This window comes from Glycine soja, chromosome 19, assembly GCF_004193775.1.
Source record: "Glycine soja cultivar W05 chromosome 19, ASM419377v2, whole genome shotgun sequence".
Classification (NCBI taxonomy): Eukaryota; Viridiplantae; Streptophyta; class Magnoliopsida; order Fabales; family Fabaceae; genus Glycine; species Glycine soja.
The window spans coordinates 46,757,181-46,779,659 of NC_041020.1; the positions used below are offsets into that span (position 1 = coordinate 46,757,181).

General features: G+C 32.8%; 3 protein-coding genes across 3 annotated transcripts; all 3 read right to left on the reverse strand.

The window, feature by feature from the left end:
- Nucleotides 1-3,889: 3,889 nt before the first annotated feature.
- LOC114400682 (probable galacturonosyltransferase-like 7) lies at nt 3,890-5,541 on the reverse strand. Its single transcript, XM_028363256.1, has one exon. The coding sequence runs from the start codon at nt 5,120-5,122 to the stop codon at nt 4,082-4,084; it is 1,041 nt and encodes a 346-aa protein (XP_028219057.1). The 5' UTR covers nt 5,123-5,541; the 3' UTR covers nt 3,890-4,081.
- A 3,320-nt stretch (nt 5,542-8,861) lies between these two features.
- LOC114398886 lies at nt 8,862-9,305 on the reverse strand. The gene has a single exon (XM_028360992.1). It carries the CDS (start codon nt 9,303-9,305, stop codon nt 8,862-8,864), a length of 444 nt encoding a protein of 147 aa, XP_028216793.1.
- Nucleotides 9,306-20,276: 10,971 nt separating this feature from the next.
- LOC114399729 lies at nt 20,277-21,394 on the reverse strand. The gene is made up of 2 exons (XM_028361948.1): nt 21,092-21,394; nt 20,277-20,885 (listed from the first exon to the last, which is right to left on the reverse strand). The coding sequence occupies exons 1-2, from the start codon at nt 21,263-21,265 to the stop codon at nt 20,349-20,351; spliced, it is 711 nt and encodes a 236-aa protein (XP_028217749.1). The 5' UTR covers nt 21,266-21,394; the 3' UTR covers nt 20,277-20,348.
- Nucleotides 21,395-22,479: the final 1,085 nt, after the last annotated feature.

The following is a 22,479-nucleotide window of genomic DNA, read 5'->3' on the forward strand; positions in this document are numbered from 1 at the left end:
TTTATTGTCTTTAAGTTTTCTTTTATGGTGTTTTTACACTTCTTCTCTTTCACCAACACTAAACACTTTCTCTAATAGTTTGGGAATCCATAATTGAGGAGCGAATTTTTCTTCTGAACGTCAATTGCTTGAACTTCATTTTAGAATTCTATTGAAACTTTTAGTCATTCAATCGGTTAATTTTCAGCGACAACATAGTGTTGGAAAATAAAGCTCGCAAATAATGTGCTTTGAAATTAAAGGAGCAAGAACATAAATGACAAGAAACAATAAATTTGTACAAAGGTTAAAAACTTGGTGAATAGTAGAAAGGTTAAATGGTGAAATTGAAATGGAATGGAAGTCTAAAATATTGTCTACCAAATTTAAAAGAAAATAAAATAATATATGCTAAAAAAATGTTATAAATTGGTTATATTAATTATTAGTGTGGTAATATTATTTAATACTTTTAAATACTATTGAATATTAGCATTATCATATAAATCCACTGTCAGTTCTTAAAGTATATGCTAAAATAATAAAATAATTAATGTGAATTTGTTATGATTAAAATAAATAGTATAATAAAAAAATATAATAAAAAATAGTATAACTTATGCAATAAAGCATAAAATGTAAGTTTAATATATAATTTAAGGATAAAAAGATATAATAAGTTAGAAGTTAAAACACTACTTGAAATAAGATCTCACAAAATACTACAAATAACATTTTTATTATTATCAAACATTACTAATTTAGTGAATTAAGTTTTTCAACTAGTAAAATAAAACTAAAATTTTAAAAATCATTTAAATTTCAGATGAATTTATCATTTAAGATAAAATCCTTTAAAATGAGAAATCTGATCAAGAAAGTGGTTTGTTAACAAGTAAATTTGATCGTGGCCACAAAAGAGAGAAGATACGGTTTGAAAAATCATTATAATGTTTGTCGAATTTTATTTCTCAAGAAAGCCAGCTTGCATAAGAACAAGATTCCACCGACAGCTTACCACATTAGAATTTTGATAAATACTGTATTATTTTATTTTTTTTCATCTCGTGCTTGGTATGCAATGATTGGTGTAGTCTTGTTGACGCCTAATTGGTACAAAGACCTATTGATCATTGGCCAAGACAAAATGTTCATCTCTAGTGCCGAAAATGAAATTGTGTTGGCACTTTGTCACATGAATATCGCCCTATGATATGACAGCTGAACAACGGGGAAGGGAAGTCAATACCGTAACCGTATGCATCCTAAGGAGATAGCGACCAAGTTATCAAAATTTTAGGCCTCCATTCAGTGAAAACACTCGGCAGTTTCACCGCACTAAGCTAGTTTTCTTTACCTTCAACCCCGTTTACAACAAATGCATGAAAACAACTAATCCCAAGTTCATTATCATGAATGACCTACCTTTACCCACTGAAAATTTGGTGAGAAAAACTTTTTTTAGCGTATATAAACACATCAAATTTTTTAAGGATTTTTTTGTCATGCTTCATGCCGTTGCGGAAAAGGTTTCCTCATATGCGGAGGCAATTTAGTCCAAAGCACTACAGCAAGGTGTCTTGCCGTTCTAAGTCAATAAGCTTGTCATTTATCATTACTCACTCAGTGTCTCTCTCCATTATTCATAGGTCAAGTCATTATGATGTATTAAAATGTTTCATTGCATCGCGATGATTTCGACACATAATTGTGTCTATGATATTTTATGGCGCGATCACCCTAAGAGATGATTGAGTTGGGCCTAATGTAATAAGACAGTGATCAGACTAAGACCTTGTAAGGAAGATTGTGGATCAGAACATAATCCGATCTTAGAGGGTACATAGTCCCTCAGCCTCAAACAAGAGATGTGCAGAGACTAAGTGTGTTGAGATGGAAATACAATCTGATCCAAGAGATACACAGCCGCCTAGTCTCAGTATGAGATGTATAAAGACTAAGGGTATAGGGATTAGAGCACGATCCTATCAGGGGAGGTACATATTTCCCTAACCTTCAGCACGAGATGCATAAAAACAAAATATGTAGGGATTACATACAATCCGATCCAAGAAATACACATGTACATGAGCCCATTCCATAGTGGTAAGAGTCAAGAAGTGTGAATAAAATCAGAAAATAAGACCTTGAAAAAGTCATTTAGTGCCGTGTTCGACCTCATCTAATGTCCCCCTCATATGTTTATCTCAACATTCTGTACCGTCCAAAACACGTAGATATCAAACCAAAAATTTGTATTTGTATTAACTTTTTGATTATCAAAGATGTCAAGGTAAAAAAAGAAAACCCCGATCTTTCATTGTTTGCCTATAGCTTCAGCTCCATCCATAGACACGTCCTAACCCTTTTATTAGTATAGTACATTATCCTAAACCCAACCAAACACCGGAGACTTTATACTTTATAGTTTATTCCCCACTTTAATTTACTACCCAATTATTATGTAGCAACAGCTAGCAAGGCTAAAAGCCAACGACAGCTCATATGCATAAATTTAGAACACTAATAACAGTGTTTTAGACCATATAATTTGTGATAAAACTATCTATCGATCAAAAAACCTTTTAGCAGTTTAACTTGAAAGTTTAGTACATACAGCCAGAAAATTTTCGTAATAAAGAATTTCTAAATGTTAAAATTCTTAAACCTTTTATCCTCGTCAAAGAGGGGTTGAAAAAAAGGCACTCAATTCTTGCCGATTACAATTTACAAGTGCTGTGAGCGGTGGCTCCTGCTTTGCTGTTTATACAATTAAAAAAAGGGTGTGTGGACTGTGGACAGCAACGAGAAATCGAGAATTGGACCCCAAAACATCTCAGTTGAGGAAACGTTTGAAAGCAACAACGACATATGGACCCCTCTCATCCAATAGTAGCAGAAGTAACCGTTGAAGTTGAGTTGCTACACTCCTAGCCATCACAATCTTTTATATTTATAAAATTGAGCTATCCAACAATGTCAGGATTCAGGAAAAGGACCCCCCAAACGACACCCCAGTTTCATTAATTGTAGGGTAGAAAATTTGGCAGGCGTATATCCAATGATGGAAGAGAGAACAGAACACAGATAATTGCTAGCGATGCAAAGGACGAAGCGAGAGTGACACGCAATGAAAAAAGAACGCATAGTGTAAAAGATAGCTAAAAATGTTCCGCCACTGCCACCGAAGCATGGTTAAGATGCCAACACAATCCAGAGGCTCGTTGGATTGTTCTCATATTGGATTCCTCATTCACCTGAACTTTCCTTTTGCCAACACATCAAATAAAAGTGAACACGATCAAATGCAAACACCTCTATCGTTAGATTCGCGAATGCAGTAAAGGTCATTCAGACCCACTAGAAATTTCCCAGCATCAACTACTACTCACTCCAACAGTCTGTACCAACAATAACTTTTACAAAATAGACACCTAAATCTAATTATGACGGGTTCAACATATATAAACTACGATTTATACTTATTACCAGCTAGTGTTCTTTAAAAAAATATATATCTTTTCTTCTAACTTATAAATTTATAATAAAAAAATAACTTAATAAATATACCTTAATTCGATAATAATTTATTTATATATAATGCTAAAATTAACTATCAAGTATTAATGGATTCAAGTTTTTCTTTTTTTCTTTTTAGTTCTCAAACGTATTTCTTTTTGAAACAGTCCTATTTTTTTTTTTTTTTGAGAAGGAAACAATCCTATTTGAACACTATAAATTATCAAACATAGATATTTTTTCTAACAATGTTTCAGACCTTCATCCATCATATTATTATTGGATACTAGCCCAGTTCATGCTTCGGACCTAAATGCCACCGATTACTAATAAATTACAAATAACACAACAAATGGATAGTTGGATACTACACCATTTTATATACAACAAGAAATTAGAAAATCCGCTTTCTTTTCTTTTTCTTTTATTTTCAAATCAGGAATGACAGGAAAATAATAGAATAGAAATGACATACAAATTTTCCGGAGAAAAAGTTTAGGGAGAAGAAATAGATGAATAACATCTAACTAGCGAAAAATGACAAGCAAAGAGAAATTGAATTAAATGAGAGGGAAGAATTAGTTTAAGAGGAAGAGTGTGCATACAAATCAAAGGGAGCCCATAGAGAATCCAGAGGACAGGGGCGTTTGGAACTTAAACGGATCCATGGCTTCCCACTACCAGACCAATGCAACAAACTAACCGGACCAGGGTGCAAGTCACGGCAACTACCCTTCACGTTATCCCCGCCCAAACCATGCTGGTTCCACCGGTGCTCAATGGGCGCCACGTGTCCCGCAAACACCAGCAAAAACGGCGGCAGAGAACCAAGCTCGTAGATCCTATCACTCTTCTGAATCTCCATCCACCTCTCGATTCTCTTGGTGTACCCTTCCTTCCTCCACTTCACCAGATCCATCACCATCACCCCCGTGTTGAAGTAGCACGCCCTCCGCTGCGCGAACGTCCCCGACAACCTCGGCTCCGACCAGAACCCCGCCGTGAAATACTTCGTGAAGTTCGCGTGGCAGTACTCCGGCGCGCCGATGGCGCGTGAGTCCAGACTCGCGCTCCACAGTTTCGCCACGTCATCCACTACCACCAGATCGGAGTCCAAGTAGATCACCCTCTCCACGCAACTCTCCAGAAGGTCAACGAGGTAATTTCTCGCGTAATTGAGAGGCTGCTCCAACGCCTGCCGCACGGAGGAGGAGATCAAGTGAGCGACGATGTTCGGATCGAAGTAATAGACGTTGAACTTCAAGTTAGGGAACGTGGATTCAACTAGGGTTTGGAGGTTGGTGTCGGAGACGAGGAAATGGAAGAAGATGTTCTCCGGACAGAGGGAGTTGTGGAGGATGGAGTGCACGGCGGCGATTGAGCCGCGGAGGTAGTCGACGTCGAGGGTTATGGCGACGTGGACCAAGGAAGGGTCGCAGACGGTGGTGGTTTCACCGGAAATTGAACCGCATTCGGCGGCATTGCGGAACGGAGGGGCTTTCCGGAAGGAAAATCGGTGGGAGGATCGAATGGCTTCGGATTGGAAGGAGGGGGAGAGAATAACAAGAACAATCACAAACATTGCGGCGGAGAAAAACCCCGAGAATCTCGTTATCCGAAACATTTTTTTCAGTTTTTTTTTTTACCCCCCTCCTCCGTTAGGGTTGCGAAACGGTGTTTTTTGTGATGCGTTTTGAGTGTGGATCAGCGTAGGAATGCCGTGGGGGCGAAGCGAGTTAGGGGAGAGGAACCCACGGGGTTCGGTGCTAACGTGCGCACCCTGGCGCTTTCTAATCTTGCTCTGTTTCTGTTGCTGTTGAAACCATGTTTTATTCCCCCTCCGATGCCTCTCACTGCTACGACTAATCTGTGTTGCTCTCTGACAATGTTGGAACGGAAATGGGGCGATAAGGCAGAGAGTGGCGCAGAAATGGAGCGTTTTCTTTCCAGCTTGGCGATTACGGTTTCCACTTTCCACCACTGAAACGCACTGCACTATTATTGTTATTTGCAAGGGGCTAATTTATATTTATATTGTAATCTGGTACTTTATTGTTGATTATTGGTAACTGAATTAAATCTGGATATTAACATAGTTGATTATTGGTCCATACTATTTTCAAACCCCGTGTCTTTTTCTCGCTGCGGGAGTGGATTATACCAAAATCACAAAAACAAAAAATTGAATCAATTTTTTGGTATACATATTTCTTTTTTTATTTTATCCCTAAAATTATTTTTTCAATTTTTTTTATCCTTATAATTACTTTCTCCAACTAACCTACACCCCATTCACATCTTAAAAACTATCTAATATTATTTTTATTTTTCAAAAAATTTAAAAAGACATGAAGTAATGAGTGTCTTTTCTCCCTAATTTTAATAAAGATTTCAATATAAATTTGAGGTTAAAACCAATTTAAACATACATTTTAGTAATTATATTTAATAGTTAGCCTTTTTAAGAAATGATTATACTTAACTTTCGAAAAAGTAAGACCCAAAATCTTTAAAACCATTAGTCTTTAAAACATTGGGGTGGGGGTTGTTTATTTTTTCTTTTTTTGAAATTAGGACCTAGTTATATAATCCTTAAAAAGCAAAATTGTTCTCAAGATTCATAATTTTACTACAACTCAAAGAATCAAATCCGTCAACCTTACTAAGTTACTATGCTGCTAAATCTACAAGGCTACCATCTCCCTCGTTCTCAACTCCTGGCGAAGGGTGTTTAGACAATATGTAGAGGATTGGTTTGAGGGCCTTACAAGGATGTAGAAAAGAGCTACCCACATATTTGAGAACAAGAGGTAAAAAAACTAGGAATCAAATAGTGAGTTTGGAAGTTAAGGTCTCTTTCAGGACGAAATTTACGGTGCAAGAGCAATATAGGTCTTGCATCGTGCGTGAGGAATAAAGATCGTTAGATCTTGAAGGTGAATATCTGACGGATATGAAATTGATTAATATAGGTTGGCTGTTTCACACAACACCATCACTTGAACCTCAACGAACATCACAACACGACCGCTGTCCAACTATGAGATCATATAATGTCAACAAGGGTTTGAACAAATGTAACAATCACAGCAACTAAAATTACCAGAATGTTAAAATATCAGCTTTACACACCAATGAACAGTAGCAACTCCAGTTGATCACCACTGTCAACTACGACGTCGAAGATGCGGAAAACATCAACGACGATGCAGAGCAACCTCAATTGGCGTAATCAAAACGTGATCGGAGTCATCACGACAGATCTGCCATGATACCGAACGCAATCAGATTTTTGACCAACAACATGGAACCCAATTGATTACGTTAACGGATACCAGGTTCGGCAATGGTGCTACGAAAAGGTATAGTCATAACCTGACGTCCCGACCAGCATCTCCATGAACATTAAAACCAAGGGCGCGTGGTGTTAAGTTTTTTCCATAAAAAGTAACGTGAAAAGAAAAAACTTTCACTCAGCTTTTTGGACAAGGGCAACCATGTGACTTTTAAGCATGTTCAGATACATAGGGAACCATTATATTGATCAATTTCTCGTCCATTAGATATTCACCTACAAAATCTAATGGTCCTTATTTCTCCTGCACGTTGCAAGACCTCTTTCAGTCAGGTCTTTTTATCTCACTTAACTAGTTTGGTGCAAGTAACAATCATGAATATTGTTTCATTCTCCTCTTAGAAAGATTTTATGCAATATTAGGTGAGTTGTCTTACAAATCAAATGTAAAGGATTACAATATAAATATTTGGTTTGATTGCATATATTTTTTTAAATTTGATTCGAACTACTTTTCAATAAAAATTAAATCAAATCAAGTCACCCCTTTATTTAACTCTTGCCCATACAAAGATATTTGTCAACTCCTTGTTATTATAATATTAATTTATGCAACATGAATATCATCAACTCATATAATTGAGTAATCAAATCTTTTTTTTTTCAATGCAATCATGAACAGATGAAAATACCCTTCACTTTTTCAAATTATCAATTTCACCATTTTTTTTATTAAGATATGGTTAAATTAATTTACAAGATTATGAATTATTTTTGACAAATTTTCCATTAAAATTGAGTTGAATTCAATTGATCAGTTAAATTCAGTTTGAAAATAAATCAATTTGAAATAAATGGTCTGGATTTCAGAAGGGAAAATTTATCATCCAATCCAATCATATTAAAACATGAAAATACTTAATATTTGATGAGATTATTTTTTATATATTGTTAGTGCAATATTGTTTACATTATTAATCAATTAAAAAACTAATTTAAACATGGCTTTCAAAATAACTATTACAACTTATAATAATACAATCTTTTCACACATGGTCGTATTTAATCATTCTTAATATTTAATTTTATTTATTTATTTTCAACATCTAACCTTTGAGACAAAATATGTTCTATTTGTATAGTTTTTATATTTTCCGATTTTATTGTTTTATATTTTTAAATATTTAGCTCAATAACCGAACTTGGCCGGTTGTTATGAAGTCTTCTAATTATGGCATGTAAAGTAGATGCCCAACCCGATCCATCTCTGTTTTTGGATCCGGTCCAAATATTCCCCGTATACTCCAAATGTGAATTGAACTTGCAATGATTTAAATAAGTTTGTTTAAACTTAATGTTATTTATTGAAATAAATATTTATTAAGAAAATAATTAATTTTTTTAGTATGTTGTTTGAACTGATTTTTCTTAAGAAAATATTTTAAAAATGAATAAATTCTATTTATTTTTTTTTAAAAAAAATTATATAAAAAATATTTATTTCAAATTTAAACAAACTCCCTCTGATCCACATATTTAAGCAATCATATAGCAACCAAGCTACACATATGGTAACATCATGATCTAACGACGTCATTAATTACAATCCACGTCTAATTGGGAAGGGAAGAATCCAGGTAGTTGATGCAATACAACTTTATTAAAAAATTAAAAGCAAAAATCCAAGTAAAATTAAAAAAAAAACAAAATGGAAAAGAAGGAAAGATTGGAATATGAAGCGTGGGGGAGAAGGAGAGAAGTTAAGCCAAACTTAGTTTGACATAATTTTTTTTATTTTTACATTTAATTGTTATCTAAATTATAATAAAAATACAACTTCATTTTCATTTTTTTCCAATATTATTTGTATTGTTTTAGAAATCATGGATATCTCTACCAGATCAACACATGCGCAGTTGATCCATGAAGTAAGTGGCTCTTTATAAAATAGTAAAAACAGTGTTCTTTTTTTCTTTTACTATTTTATACAAATATTTAAAGAGTAAAATAAAAACAAAGTGAAATTTTTATAGTAATAATAATAAATAAAAAAAGCTAAAAAAGATTCTCAGAATGTGGTAACCATTGTTGTTGTGGCAGGTTTGGGTGTTGAATCTCGCGGCAGCAACTGTCCCTGTGCCATAATCAAGGACTTGTACATATGTATGATCATCTTCTGGTCGTACTCCTTGGGCGGTGGGGCCCTCTCGAATCCACCCTTGGCGGTGAACGCGGCGTCTCCGCCGTAGCCGACGGCGGAGGCACCCATGGAGTTAGCCATACCCAGCATCATCCTGACGTAGGCGTCTCTGACCCACAGCACCAATTTCTTTGGAGAAGAGATTTTGGGAATTCTGATCTTACGAGCTAACTTTATGCGCCATCTCCTCCTTCTCTGGCTGCCTCCAAGCTGAACCGTTTCCTTCTTTCGCCGATCCGAGACGTGTAATCTTTGGTATCCCCTAATGCTTCTTCTCCAGTACTTCTTCAAACCCACTGAGATACCTTCCATTGCGCTCTCTCTTGCTCTGCCACACAAAACAAGTATGAAAGCCAAGCTGGGTCAGAATGTAAGGAGGCGAGGCAATCAAGTTTGGTACATGCTCATGCTCTTTATATATATATATTCGGTAGACACTATAAGTGTAGATATCTATAAAGAAAAACAAATTAATAAAAGAGGAAACAAAAATAATAAATGTGAGAAATAATACTACACTGTAATAATAAAAAAAAGAGTTACAGAAAAAGAATGCAAAATGGATAATATCAATGATCGAAATTTTATGTACCTGAAAAAAAAAGTCTGGTATAGAAAAGATTATGAACAGTATTAATAAAAATATTTGCAAAAAAAATAATTATTAGGCTGTAATTAACTGCCACGTATCTATATCCTCAATTAACATTTACATAACATATGTTTAAATTTTATAGTTTATAAAAAAGGACAGTTTGCAATTTCAAATTAATCGCACTCGTCTTAAGAAAATATAGATACTTCTGAAAGTATTGTTTGAGTCGAAAACTTTGTCGGCCTTGGACTGAAATACCATCTTGTCCTCATAGATTTTGCTAATCAAAAGATAATTCATAGAAATATAAAGATAAATATATCACTACATATGATCGTTGTTCGCTTTAAAACATTTATAGTATTATCTGAAAGGAAAATAATCCCATTAAATGTTCGACTATATCCGTATTACTTGGCACATTAATTTTTATCGCAAACGTCACTTTCCAGTTTCCATAATGAATTAAAGAGAGTAGGCTTAAGTCGCACCAGTTTCCTGTATCCCGTTGGACTAATATTTCTTTTTTGGGTACTAGGATCAATGGATCATAAATCCATGATCCTGCTCACAACTATCCATCCATTCATGGTATTAGTTTCGTGGGAAAAGCTATTTAGTAAAATGTATACGTCACGTAACATTTATTAATAATAACAGTAATAATATTATTATTTGCTTAATTTAATTTTTTTAGTCCTTTAATTTATTTTTTAGATTTAATTTCATCTTTTACTTTTTTAAATTCAATTTAGTCTTTTAATTTTTTAAATTAATTCAATTTAATCCTTTCATCTAAATGATAAGAAATTAAACTTTTGTGACGATTTAAAATTGTCATTAGATAATTTTAAACCATTATGTATATTTTTTTAAAAAATAAATCAATTTTAAAAATTAAAATATCAAATTGAATCAATTTTAAAAATTAAAAGATTAAATTAAATCTAAATAATAAATTAAAAGAAAAAACCTAATTTAACCTTATTATTATGGATATTATTATATTTTTCAGTAATCCACTTTACCCAGTGTGAAATATAGATAATGTAAGTGGAAAGGAATGAGCACATAGGAAAAGAATGACAGTTCAAGACTAGTTATATTTGAGGTTAATGTATACTTGGTTCTGTAAGTAATATATTCATTAATAATGTAAAAATAATAATTTTACTATATTTTTTTATTATCATTTAATTATAAATTATTATTTCTAATAAGAAGTATATTGACTTTATAATGATAATTTTTTAATAAGAATTTAATAATAAGTTTATAATTATCTTAAAAGTCATATCCACATTAAAAATATTTATAAAGTATTTTTAATTATTTTTAAAAAATATTAAATGATATTGAATATTTTAGAATAATAAATATTTTCATTGAATTAATATTTTTTATTTTATGTTCTTTATAAGTTAAACGCATTTATTTGCAATTTCTTTGACTGAAAACATTAATAGATTTCCTAAAAAAGAGAAAGAATGAGAGAAAATCGATCAGAAAATAACTAGTGGAATGGAGAACACGAGGTGGGGTGGCTTCTTAAAGTTGAATTTTGAAGTGTAATATAAGTTGTTGTCTTCATGAATGAAGTCCGCGAGCAAGTGCTGTGTCCTTCGTCTTTCGGCTGGTTGGTAGTTGAGGAGATCAGAATTGCCTCCCATATCTTGTGTTACGGTGCAGTGTTGTTGTTGTTTTATTATTATTATAAGCTTCGGATAACAAATTTCAATATATGTTTAAAATATATTTCAATATTTTTTTTTTAAACTCATTCGTTCTGTATTTGGAAAAACTATTTTTCTGAATTAACATTTTTAATAAAAATATTAATGACATAACTTTTATTTGAATAGACCTTAAGAAGAAAACCAAAAACCCAACTTTCAATGAATTAATGTCCTGCGCAGCTTGTAGGTATAACCGTATAAATGCGGTCGGCATGTACATGAAGAGATCAATTAATATCAGCGAACTAGATTAGTAAGTTTCAAATAAATGACTTTCTCCGTAAATTCCTATATTTAAGGAGCAAATTTATTTTGATTTCTCATTCAATTCAATAATTATAAATATGTAAATCAATTAACATGAGATTCTTTCAGTTTAATAGAAAATTTCAGATTCAAATATTGGATACAGCTATTCTAAAATAAGTTTAGCTAAACGGATACCCATTCCGGTTAGTGAGTCAGATGAAGTTAAAATTCTTTTGTATATATATACTGGAATGATTTAATTTTCTTATTCATTCAATTCCTTCAACTTAATAACAGAGGCATAGTCTTACAACTTTTTTCCTTCTTTTTTTTTTTTTTTTTTTACTTTAACGATGTTCATTTTCTGCTTCACTTTCTTTGACTTTATATCTCTCAGAAAACTTACCAAATCACTTTAATATAAACTCACTTACCAAATATTGATAGGACATCAATTATTTGAAGATGATTTGGTCAATTAAGATTAGAGACGAACTTTATGTGCTTGATGCATGCTACACCCTTAAATAGTCTTTTGTGAATGATGTAATTTTTTTGCCAGATTTATTTTTCTTACCATTATATTTGTGACAAAACGTACCGAGTCATTTCAATGTAATAAACCTATCTTGTTGCTATTCATGATTCAAGATATTAATATTTCAAAGACTATAATTGGAGTTTATGAAGCTGTCTGAGTAAATTTGTAGATGTTCTCTTCTTTATTTTTTTGAGAAAACTAGAGGTGGGTATATAAAACTTAAGTTTGCGAATCAGCCCATTAAGCCTATGGATTGGGCCGATAACAAGCCTCTTTTTTCAAGTTCATATAATTATATAATTATATTAAGTTATTAAGTTTTTGAGTTTAGTTGGTGAAACATATAAACCTAATAAACTTTATATGCGGACTCACACTTGTCAAAGTCAAATGGGCAAGTATTATTAATTTGTTATGTTAAGATTTTAATCATTAATTTAAGTTGTTATTGTTATTTTATTATGTTTAAAATGTTATTATATTTTAGTTTGATAGATTTTAACTTAAAAAATAAAGTCAATTTTTTTTCTTTTAATCTGATACATTTTTCACTTTTTAAAAAATATTTTTTTCAAATTAAGATTTTGATCCGCGAACTGGTCCATTTATCTATGGGTTTTAGCGAGATAGATATGAATCTTGAAAAAAAAGTCTATTTATTTCATGTATCAAAATTATCCTACCTATCTAAAACACAAGCTTCACTGGCTAGACCAGTGCATATACCCATCTCTTGAGAAAACTTATACAAATTATTTTTTGGTTAGCTAATGGAGAGCTAATTTTAGTTTATGCAAAAAAATCATTTTTTTCTTTAATTTTTTCCTCTTAAAAGTGTTTATAAAGAAACTTACCAAAATAAGTCTATAGACATTCTTCATGTACTTCAAACCCTCAACGTTCCTAAATTTTCCTCAAGTTTTCTCTAAAAACAAAACCAACTATTGGGAAATTCTTCAACTAAACAGAAGAGGCACCCCTGTTGATTGTGTAATTCTAAATTGACTTAGATTCTTGACTTGTTCCTCATGGACACTTGAGCTCTTTATGTGTTACATTTGTCCATGAGCATAAATATTTTTGTATACCATAGTTGACGAGTGTTAATTAGGCATACTTGGGTATCTAATGAAAAAGGAGTTTCAAATAACATCACATATTCATTTCCTTTTTTCATTAATTGAAGAAACTCAAATTAACACTCAAATAAACTGCATAAAAATAGATAATGGTCCAAAGTTCTTTCCGACAAAACTCTAAAAGATATAGAGAGTATCATCCACCAAACATGCATCACGTGTGGAAATCCCACAACAAATGGAAAAGTTGGAGAGAAAAAAAGAAACCCATTTTCAATGAGGCTAAGTCTTATATGTTTCAATCGCATGTCCTTAAAATATTTTAAAATTTTGTTGTCTCTCATGTAATTTCCTTTGTCTCAAAATTGACACCAAAGGTTTCCTACTATGTGACCTTCACATTCCATCTGTGGACTTAGACTTCCTCTCGCTTTCCACGCCTAATGATGCCTCATAACTAAAATGAGCATTCTCAACCTCTTTTCTGGACCTAGGAAATCACAAGAGTCAAACGACCTCACATGCCTCTAAGATTACCATAACATCATCCACCTTTACTATCTCCTATCATCTATCATGTATTATTGTTCATCCTTTTGTTTCCTGTTTAAAACTCTTACCTAAGCACAAATATTTCACCTGACCTATGCTCAAGTTGTTTGACATGATTACTAGATGCAAGTTATGGAGGGTGAAATTAGCTACAAGAATAAAACTAGACTTGGGAATTCACTGATTAACACGAAGGCAAGAAAACATTAATATGCAAATTAGTATATAGGCTAAGTGTCGGTGTATTAATTGGCAATATTACTAACGTCATTGAGTACCTTCTCAGTACTAAAGGCCAAGATGAGTATTATGACAAAAATTTTAGCATATGCCTCTGCTCAAGCCTAGCTTTTACAAGTAAATTATGCATTTCTCCACGAAAAATTGCATGGGAAAGTGTACATAAACTTTGTTAGCTCTAAGAAGATTCAAGCTTTAGTTTTAATAACAAACAAAGAAAAGACTATTGCATTTTGATAAAAACCAATAATCTTCTTGTACTTCAAATATTTGATGTATTCATTTGATGTAGAAGCAACTTGGTGTATCCTACTTCACTTCGTTTGTCAGCATACTCAAAGTGTCACCTATGGCATCCTTCGTCTCATAAGAAGACCTTCAAGATTTCAAAGCATCTCGAAATGTAACTGTAGCCTTAGATTATCTCCAGCTTTTTCTCCTTAAGTAACCAAATGTCCATCCACACTTTGTACTTGTTACACTTCAAATCTGTCATGCTCTGTTATATCAATATTTGAAAGGTTTCGTAGTTGGAAAAGTATCAAACTCATCGTCCAATTCATTTAGCTAGATAGTTTCTATTTGTGAAAGCCTAACATCTATGTGGGTTTGATGGCTTGCTTTGAACTAGCTAGTGAGTAATTTCAAATCTCAATTACAAACAAGAAAATTGGGGGGCAATATCAATTTCAAGTAGCATACTAGCTAGTATTAAGAACAGTATCAAAGTAGGCAAGTTGTCACTAAGTTTCTCCCAGTGCAGATGTCAAACCATTTATAAACAATTATAACTCCTGAAAGGAGTGATATTATGCAATGAAAATAATTGATTTTTCCCCCTTAGACTCAACATATGGTAATCCTCGTCAAGCATATGCTCAATTGCTTCATACAAATAAACCATGGCTCAACTTAGGATATGCTAGCTAGTTGCCATAATTAAAATACATGGCCTGGAGGTGGAGGCCAATATGTTAGGGTGGGCTAAGGTAGGCCCAAAATGCCTTGAAATCCAAATGACTTAAAGTTATATAGTATATGCTTGGAATATTATGTTATTATATATATATATATATATATTAATGCTTTTTTTTTTTAAGTTGGAATGATGGCACTTGTGGAGTTCTCATTAGCATCAATTAAGTTATTAAATTACACTTCACATAAGATTCATAGTTTATTACTGTGGTGGAAGTTTAAATATATATATAATATGTTAAGTATTATTTTATTCATAAATTTTTGTAAAAATGTTAAATATCAACAATCTAACCATTAAATTAATAGTTTTAATTGAATATATCAAATCTATACATTTTTGTAAAATTATAAAACTTTTGAAATTATTTGTTATAATTTCATCAAACAAAATCTAATTGACGTATAATATTTTTTTAAAATATAAATAAATTTCAATTATAAGACTGCTTAATTATAAATGTTTAATTTATCTAAAGTTTGGGATACATGATTATCGAAATAATATAAAAATCATTTTGATTGTTAAAATTTAATATGTACAGTGAGTTATTAAAGAGAATATTTTTTTATCAATAGTTATTGTTGAATTAACTTCATTCACACCCAATATAATAATACAAATTTTAAGAATATTAAGTTAAAAAAATTTAATAGTATTAAAAGAGTTTATTACATGTTTTATAAAAAAAAATATAATAAATAATATATGTACAAGTATTTGTTTATTTTAAAAAACAAATTAGATAATTAAAGCTGTTTCAAATATATAATTTCTCTAACAACAATTCCTACTTAGTTTTAACCAATTTTTACTTCACGCTTTTTTAAAATTATTTGGATTAATGACTTGACCTTTTCAATTATAAACATTGAACTTTAGATAGAGAAGAGTCACTTGTATGTAGACACAAAAAATTCACTAATAAGACACAATTATTTCAACATTGAGGACTAATCAATGGCACAAAGCCAAAACAGCCGTTAACACTAAATATGGAGATATAGAAGAATTGCAGAAACGACACATTACATATTACCGTGCTTCTGCTCAAATATCGTGGCTTCTTTTCGCTCCTATACGTACCGCATATGATGAGTACATTTCTTTTTCGTCTTAATTTTTTAGAATTCATTTTTGTAGTGCAAATCTGCAAATCTGAGACTCTACTAGAGTTAATCCAGTGAAAACACTAATAATAGGAGCAAAGGATTACTCAAAACAATTCACTAAATAAACAAGTAATAAGGTAAAGACATGCCACATAAATAATCAAGGACTTTGTGAAATAGATCGAGTAAGGCTTCATCTTTCCACCGCTGTTGTTGATATTATCTGGCACATAGTTTGGATACGGCGTTCCCGTTGGAAAGTACAATACCGGTGGGTACGGTGGCCGGGGCACTGGTCCTTGTGGCACTTCACAATTATCTGGGCATGGTGACTTTGGTGGTGGAGGGCATTCATTGACCGCTGGTGGCGGTGGAGGTGATGGTGGTGGCGGGCACTCTACCACGGGTGGCGGTGGAGGTGGCAGCAGGGGTTGGCATGGGTTCTCACACTCAGTGCACATTGTGCATGGAACTAAGGCTTTTGCCACTGAAGTGGCATGGGTGATATTATTGATAGCAAAAACAGTAGATGCAAGGAAGAGAATGAACAAGGAAGATTGCAAAGGCAACGAACTAGCCATAATTTTTAGTTGAGAACTGTTTGAAGATGCAAGGTGGAGCTAGCTAAAGAGTAAAATGTACGTAAGATAATAGCTAGGGACTTTCATATGGTTAAATATAAAAGGGAGAGTGATATGCATGTGTATAATGTATTGGTGACTGCACTAGTTGTCGGTGTTTTATCTTCTACGGCATCGTCTCATCATCAAATCTTGCAACCAAAGCATATAAAAAAAAACACAATTTCACAGATTTGGCTCATGTATATCTTACAAACACCAGACAGTAGGATGCGTGGCAAGCAGTAAAACTATATGATTCATCACTTATTTGGTCAAACATTAATTATCTATGAACTTTATTTTTTAAAATATGTTTTACAGTGAATTTTTTTGGTAACTTTAACTCAGTTTAAAATTAAGTAACTAGAATTTGGAGTTTATAGTTATAGTCCTCATTTGTTCTTATTTTGCTGTTACTTCATCACCTTTTACTGTCAGTAACATAAGCTAACGGTTACAAATATTGCGATACATCATACTTGACGCACAAATTTGAAGCGGCAGACTCTATCGACTCGTAGGATATATGCCAATAGATATATTGACTGCATTCGTATATATGGCTTTCCTAGTCACGTGAATAACTGTAGAATCGAAATTAGAATGACATACGTGAGTTCTTTTTGTTTGCTTTTTGGTCGACAATGGAATACATGAACGCATGCAACGTTAGCTGTGTGTAGGAAACTTATAAATGTCATTGACTATACTGTTTGAGGTGGTGGTGGATCCTAGAACATTAAATACATTGCCTAGCAAAGGCGATGTTGATTATTTTTCTAAAATGCCATTACATGTTTTTCTTGTTTTAACGTTTTTAAGTAGAAAGATTAACAAAATGTAACAATTTTTCACCATCTTAATAAAATACGTATTATAAAATTTCTTATTTACTCTTCTCAATTTCTACTCTACAATAAATATCTATTAATTAATAAAAAGAATAATTAATATTATTTTCTTCTAATTGAGTTTGGAACTAAGTCAGAAATTAATAATGTACCTTTTCTCAAACAGAAAATAAAAATTTAAATTATGAAGAGTGAAGGCTTTAGTACTGGATCTATAAGCCCAGGCCCGAAGTATATGGACTTTGAACTCCCAATTGTGGCATTAGAAGGCTTCAACATGTAGCCAGGTGTTGAACCAAGTAGAAAATTAATAATCAAGATGGTAAACATGTAGACAGACTTTTACGATTTATTTTTTTCTTATATCGTCTTTTCCAACCTTTATCGGAGTATTGCTGTAAAATACTGAGAACACACATTGTAAAAATAATATTATACTAACAAAACATAGTGTGCTTATTTTTTTATATTCCCTTTATTATTGTTTAGTCTTTAGTCGGCTGTTTAAAATATTTCAATCATTACTAAAAACTCCATCTTAAGAACATTCATTATTCCGAGATACCCGAAACGTACAACATCTTTAGACACCTAATTGACCTCAACCCTAGAGGAGCGTGAGTAGTTGGCTATCATAAAAGTCTCACACCCTGACCTTTAAAAGGGTAAGTTAAACATTACATTTCAGTCCATATTAATTTAAAAATTTAACTATATTAGAGATTCATGAAATATACTTAAATTTTACAATTGATTTTTGAAAAAAAATATTTCCTATTGAATCCTTAAAACTTCAAAAGTTTAGCGGAAGATTTCTATCGTTATTCTTCGTCCAAAATATAATGATGTGTTTGTTAGTTAGACACATTAACGATACATGTATGAGACAACATGGTGTGTCACCTGAATTTTTTTATTTTTATATTTAATTTAATTTAATAAATTATTTTATTAAAAAAAGAAAGAAAGCAAAGTCCTTCCTCCCTCAGATCCATGTTTTCCATGTTGCAGTCTGTTGCCTCCGCTCCAAGCTCTTCAACTCTCACCACTTTGTTGTCACCAAAACCGCCCAACTCTCCAACCTCCATTGCACCAACGAGCTCCTCCAACACTCCATTCACACCCTCCGCCTCTCCAATAAGCTTCACGACCTCATGGCCATCACCGACCCCGAAAAAGTTGATCTTTCCATGGCCGCCTAGCTCCATTTTGAGATCCTCAGCCTCTACGATGAGTATGACCTTGCTAGCATTTGACATCGTTGACAAAGAGCTCAATTAGGTCAGGAAAACGAGAGATTTGCTTCGTAGCGAGGCGATAAAGGTTTTGGAATGCAAAATGAAAGGGTCAAGGAAACACGAGATTTGCTTCTTTATCCACAATGACCACTTCTTTTTTTCTTTCCTACGACAGGTGCAGGTGCAGTGGTTGTAAGGTGGGGGGGTGTCATAGGCAATTACAAAAGTGGTGGTGTCAAACGTGCACCGGTTGGGTTGGGTGGCTATGAATGTGCGACAATGGTGATGGCTTGAATGGTGGCGGCTTGTGTCAAAGATGTAGGGGGAGGGGTCGCACGCGATTACAAAGGTGGTGGTGTCGCGCTTGCAGTGGTTGGGTTGGATGGCTATGGCTGCACTACATTGGTGGTGGCAACGTGGGGCATATGAAGTGGTTGGGGTGAGGGTGGAAGGTTGGGAGTGGAGCATGTGATGGCAAGTGAGCACCACGAGCCAACATAGGTGAGGTTTAGATGATGTCGTCAGATAACGTAGCTTCATATATGTATTACTGACGTATCCATCTAATACACACGTCATTATGTTTTGGATAGAGATTAATGACAAAATCTTGCACAAAACTTTTAAAATTTTAAAAATTTATTGAGAAATAAAAAAATTTCAAGAATCAATTATAAAATTCAAATATATTTTATGAATCTACAACATATTTAAAATTTATTTAAAATATAAAAAATTATAAATCTCTTAATAAATCTGACTAAAATATAAGAAAGATGTAAGAAAGATTCACATCAAAATTTTGATGCAACTGTAATAAGTATTAATTATGTAAATATTTGATTCTCATGTGTAATTTTCTAAGATTCATTATACAAAAAATTACTTTACAAGATTTTAAATAACATAATTCTTATATCTATTATACTCTATAATTCATATGAGAAAGTTTAAAACATTTTTCAAAATCCATAATTCTATTTTAAATAACATAATTCTTATATCTATTATACTCTATAATTCATATGAGAAAGTTTAAAACATTTTTCAAGATCCATAATTCTATTCATAAACTATTATCAATGTTTTTTCCTTATTTAACTTCCTTTTGCTTGGTCTCTTTAATAGTCTAAAAATTATTTAAACTTGTTGTTAACCTTTTCTGTTTTTTACTTTTCTTTATGTGAGAAAATAAATGTTTTTAGGATGTGCAAGAAAAGAAAAAGAAATTATCTTTTATTTATATTTTGATAACTTTTCTTTAATGTCTCAATTAACCTTAATGAAAAAAAGGACTTAATTTTAGTAAGTTAAAAATAAGTTCCTAATGATTTTAATATAATATCAAGTCTATCCACTATCCCATTACACGTTTTTTCATTAAAATTATTATATAATTAGATTAGATGAGTCATTATTAAATTAAATAAACTACCATATTATTCAACATTTGTATCTTAGTTAGTTTGTGAAGATGGACACAGTCAATTTCTCTCAACGCGGTTATTATTATTGATTAAAATCACAATTGTACATTGATTTGATTTGATTCGAAGATTCTCAAAAGTCTTCACCACGAAGAGCTCTGAGGACCCTTGAATGAGGCGCATCAGGATCACCCCTCATGGCTCTCTCTCGCCACATCTCAGCGGCCCTCATCAGCGTTTCCTCCGCCGTCTCCATCTGCTCCGGCAGCCAGCCAATCACACCGACACCTCTTCCAGAATCCGCGGTCTTGTCGGAGGCTCGAGTAATCGGCTTTCGTGAATCCAGAAACTCTATCTCCGACAAGGGCGATGCCTTGTGGCGTTTAAAGTACTCTCTGTTATCTTCTTTCTCTTTCCCTTTGTTTGTGTCCTCTGGCCACGGCGTTCCATCAAGACCAGCACAGCTCACCTCTTCAATACCCACCTTCGACCCTTTCTCCCGCTTTTGCTGAATGCTTGGGTCCAATCTCTGGTTCACCCCCGCGCTCTTCAGTTTCCGTGAAGGTTCACAAGGAGATTTTGGAGATTTCAACATCTCGTGCGCTTTGCTCGCATTGCGTTCTGTTTCAGAATACCTGGCTTCCTTCGCTTTATCTTGTGTACTTATACCCTGCAATAGTCATAGGCTTCAGGCTTTATTAATTGCCAAGTGTATTATTCATAACAATTTTTAAACTCTCCCAATATCTTCGCAATAAATATATTCTTAACTGATGAACTAAAGACACTCATTAACTCACTGATTTAAGTTTAACGTGTCCGTTTCAAATTAATTAACCTCGTTAACATGAATGAATGTTATTAATTACTACTTACTTGGGGTTGTCCTCTGTGAACTTTGGGACCAGCTTCTAGCTCTCCCGAATGAATTTCGGGGTCTGCGGTTCGGATACGAGTGCCAGAGCAAAGTTGTCGTTTTAGAGTGAAGCGAGTGGTTGAGGATAATGCACAAGATGTTCTCCTTGTTGCTTCTGCTAGTCTTGACTGCATCTTAACAACGTTGTTGCTTTGGTTTTATGTTTTTTTTGTCTGTGTTTTTACTTTTTGGAGTTGAAAGGAAACTGTTTGGGACAGGATGAGATCAACTTAAGATTGGTGGGATTGGAGCACAGGGCATGTGAACAACGAAGAAGGAGAAGAAAAAGAATGGGAAGGACGTTCTGGAATTGCCCAGACACGTGTTTTAATTTTGACGTGGCAATGTGTATTGGTTGCCACGTGTTGGAAGGAGAATTAAGATCTGGTTTTGAAGAAGGAACCACACCTTTCTGGACTTGACATCACCTGTAGAGGGAATTAGTTTCCAGGGCAATTATTTAGTATAATCAATCATGAATGTGATGGGACTAAGTTCTATACGTTGTTTAATTTGGGCTATTTTCAAACAATTTTGTGCCAGCCAAACCTGTTTATATTAATTGTTAATGCGAAATGGATTTTGTGTTTACAGCACTCCAAAGAAATCACCCAATATGAAAGGCAGTTAACGTTTTGTTTACTGTTGCATCCCTCTACAATTCTAATAAGCAAGAATATAAGAACGCCGGAATGTCACCAAGCAGGTTTAGCAAGATCTCCATGCCCGCCAATAATGCAGACAATTTATTAGAAGCTTAATAAACATGCACTATTTTTAGTTTGTCTATATAATAGTTTGAGATTACACAATAATATATATATAAAAAACTTTTATACTTACATATATTATTTAAATTATTTTTTATAAAATTAGCTTATAAGTTAATTGGAAGTTAAAAAATGAACTGAAAGTTTAAAAGTTAATTGAAAGTTGAAAAATTATCTTATTAAAATATAAATCTTTAATAAATTTGGTTTATGAAGTAATTCAAAAGTATAAAATAAATAAAAAAAAATCATCATTTATTTAAAAAATATAATAAGAAAATTGAATAAATATATTGAGAATAAAAATAGAAGAAAATATACTAAGTTAAAAACTAGAAATGACTTTTTTTAAAAACACTATTTGAAATAACATTTAAAAAATTATCAGAAATTACTAAAAAAAAGTCATTGATGGAACAACTAAGTAAGCTTTCCCATTAACAAAAAAAATAAAAAATAACTAAAATATCTTAACTTTAGTCATTTATTCACTTGAAAATATATGTAAACTTCATGCTCGTTATTTGGTGGCAAGGAGTAAAATTGTAAAATCTATCAGGTGTTAGTTGGAGTCACTG

What these genes read in the sequence shown, in the direction of transcription:
- LOC114400682 (XM_028363256.1), bottom strand. Translation starts at nt 5,122, where the DNA reads ATGTTTCGGATAACGAGATTCTCGGGGTTTTTCTCCGCCGCAATGTTT.
- LOC114398886 (XM_028360992.1), bottom strand. Translation starts at nt 9,305, where the DNA reads ATGGAAGGTATCTCAGTGGGTTTGAAGAAGTACTGGAGAAGAAGCATT.
- LOC114399729 (XM_028361948.1), bottom strand. Translation starts at nt 21,265, where the DNA reads ATGCAGTCAAGACTAGCAGAAGCAACAAGGAGAACATCTTGTGCATTA. An exon ending in TTCACAGAGGACAACCCCAA is followed by an intron (nt 20,886 to 21,091) that starts GTAAGTAGTAAT and finishes TGACTATTGCAG; the next exon opens with GGTATAAGTACACAAGATAA.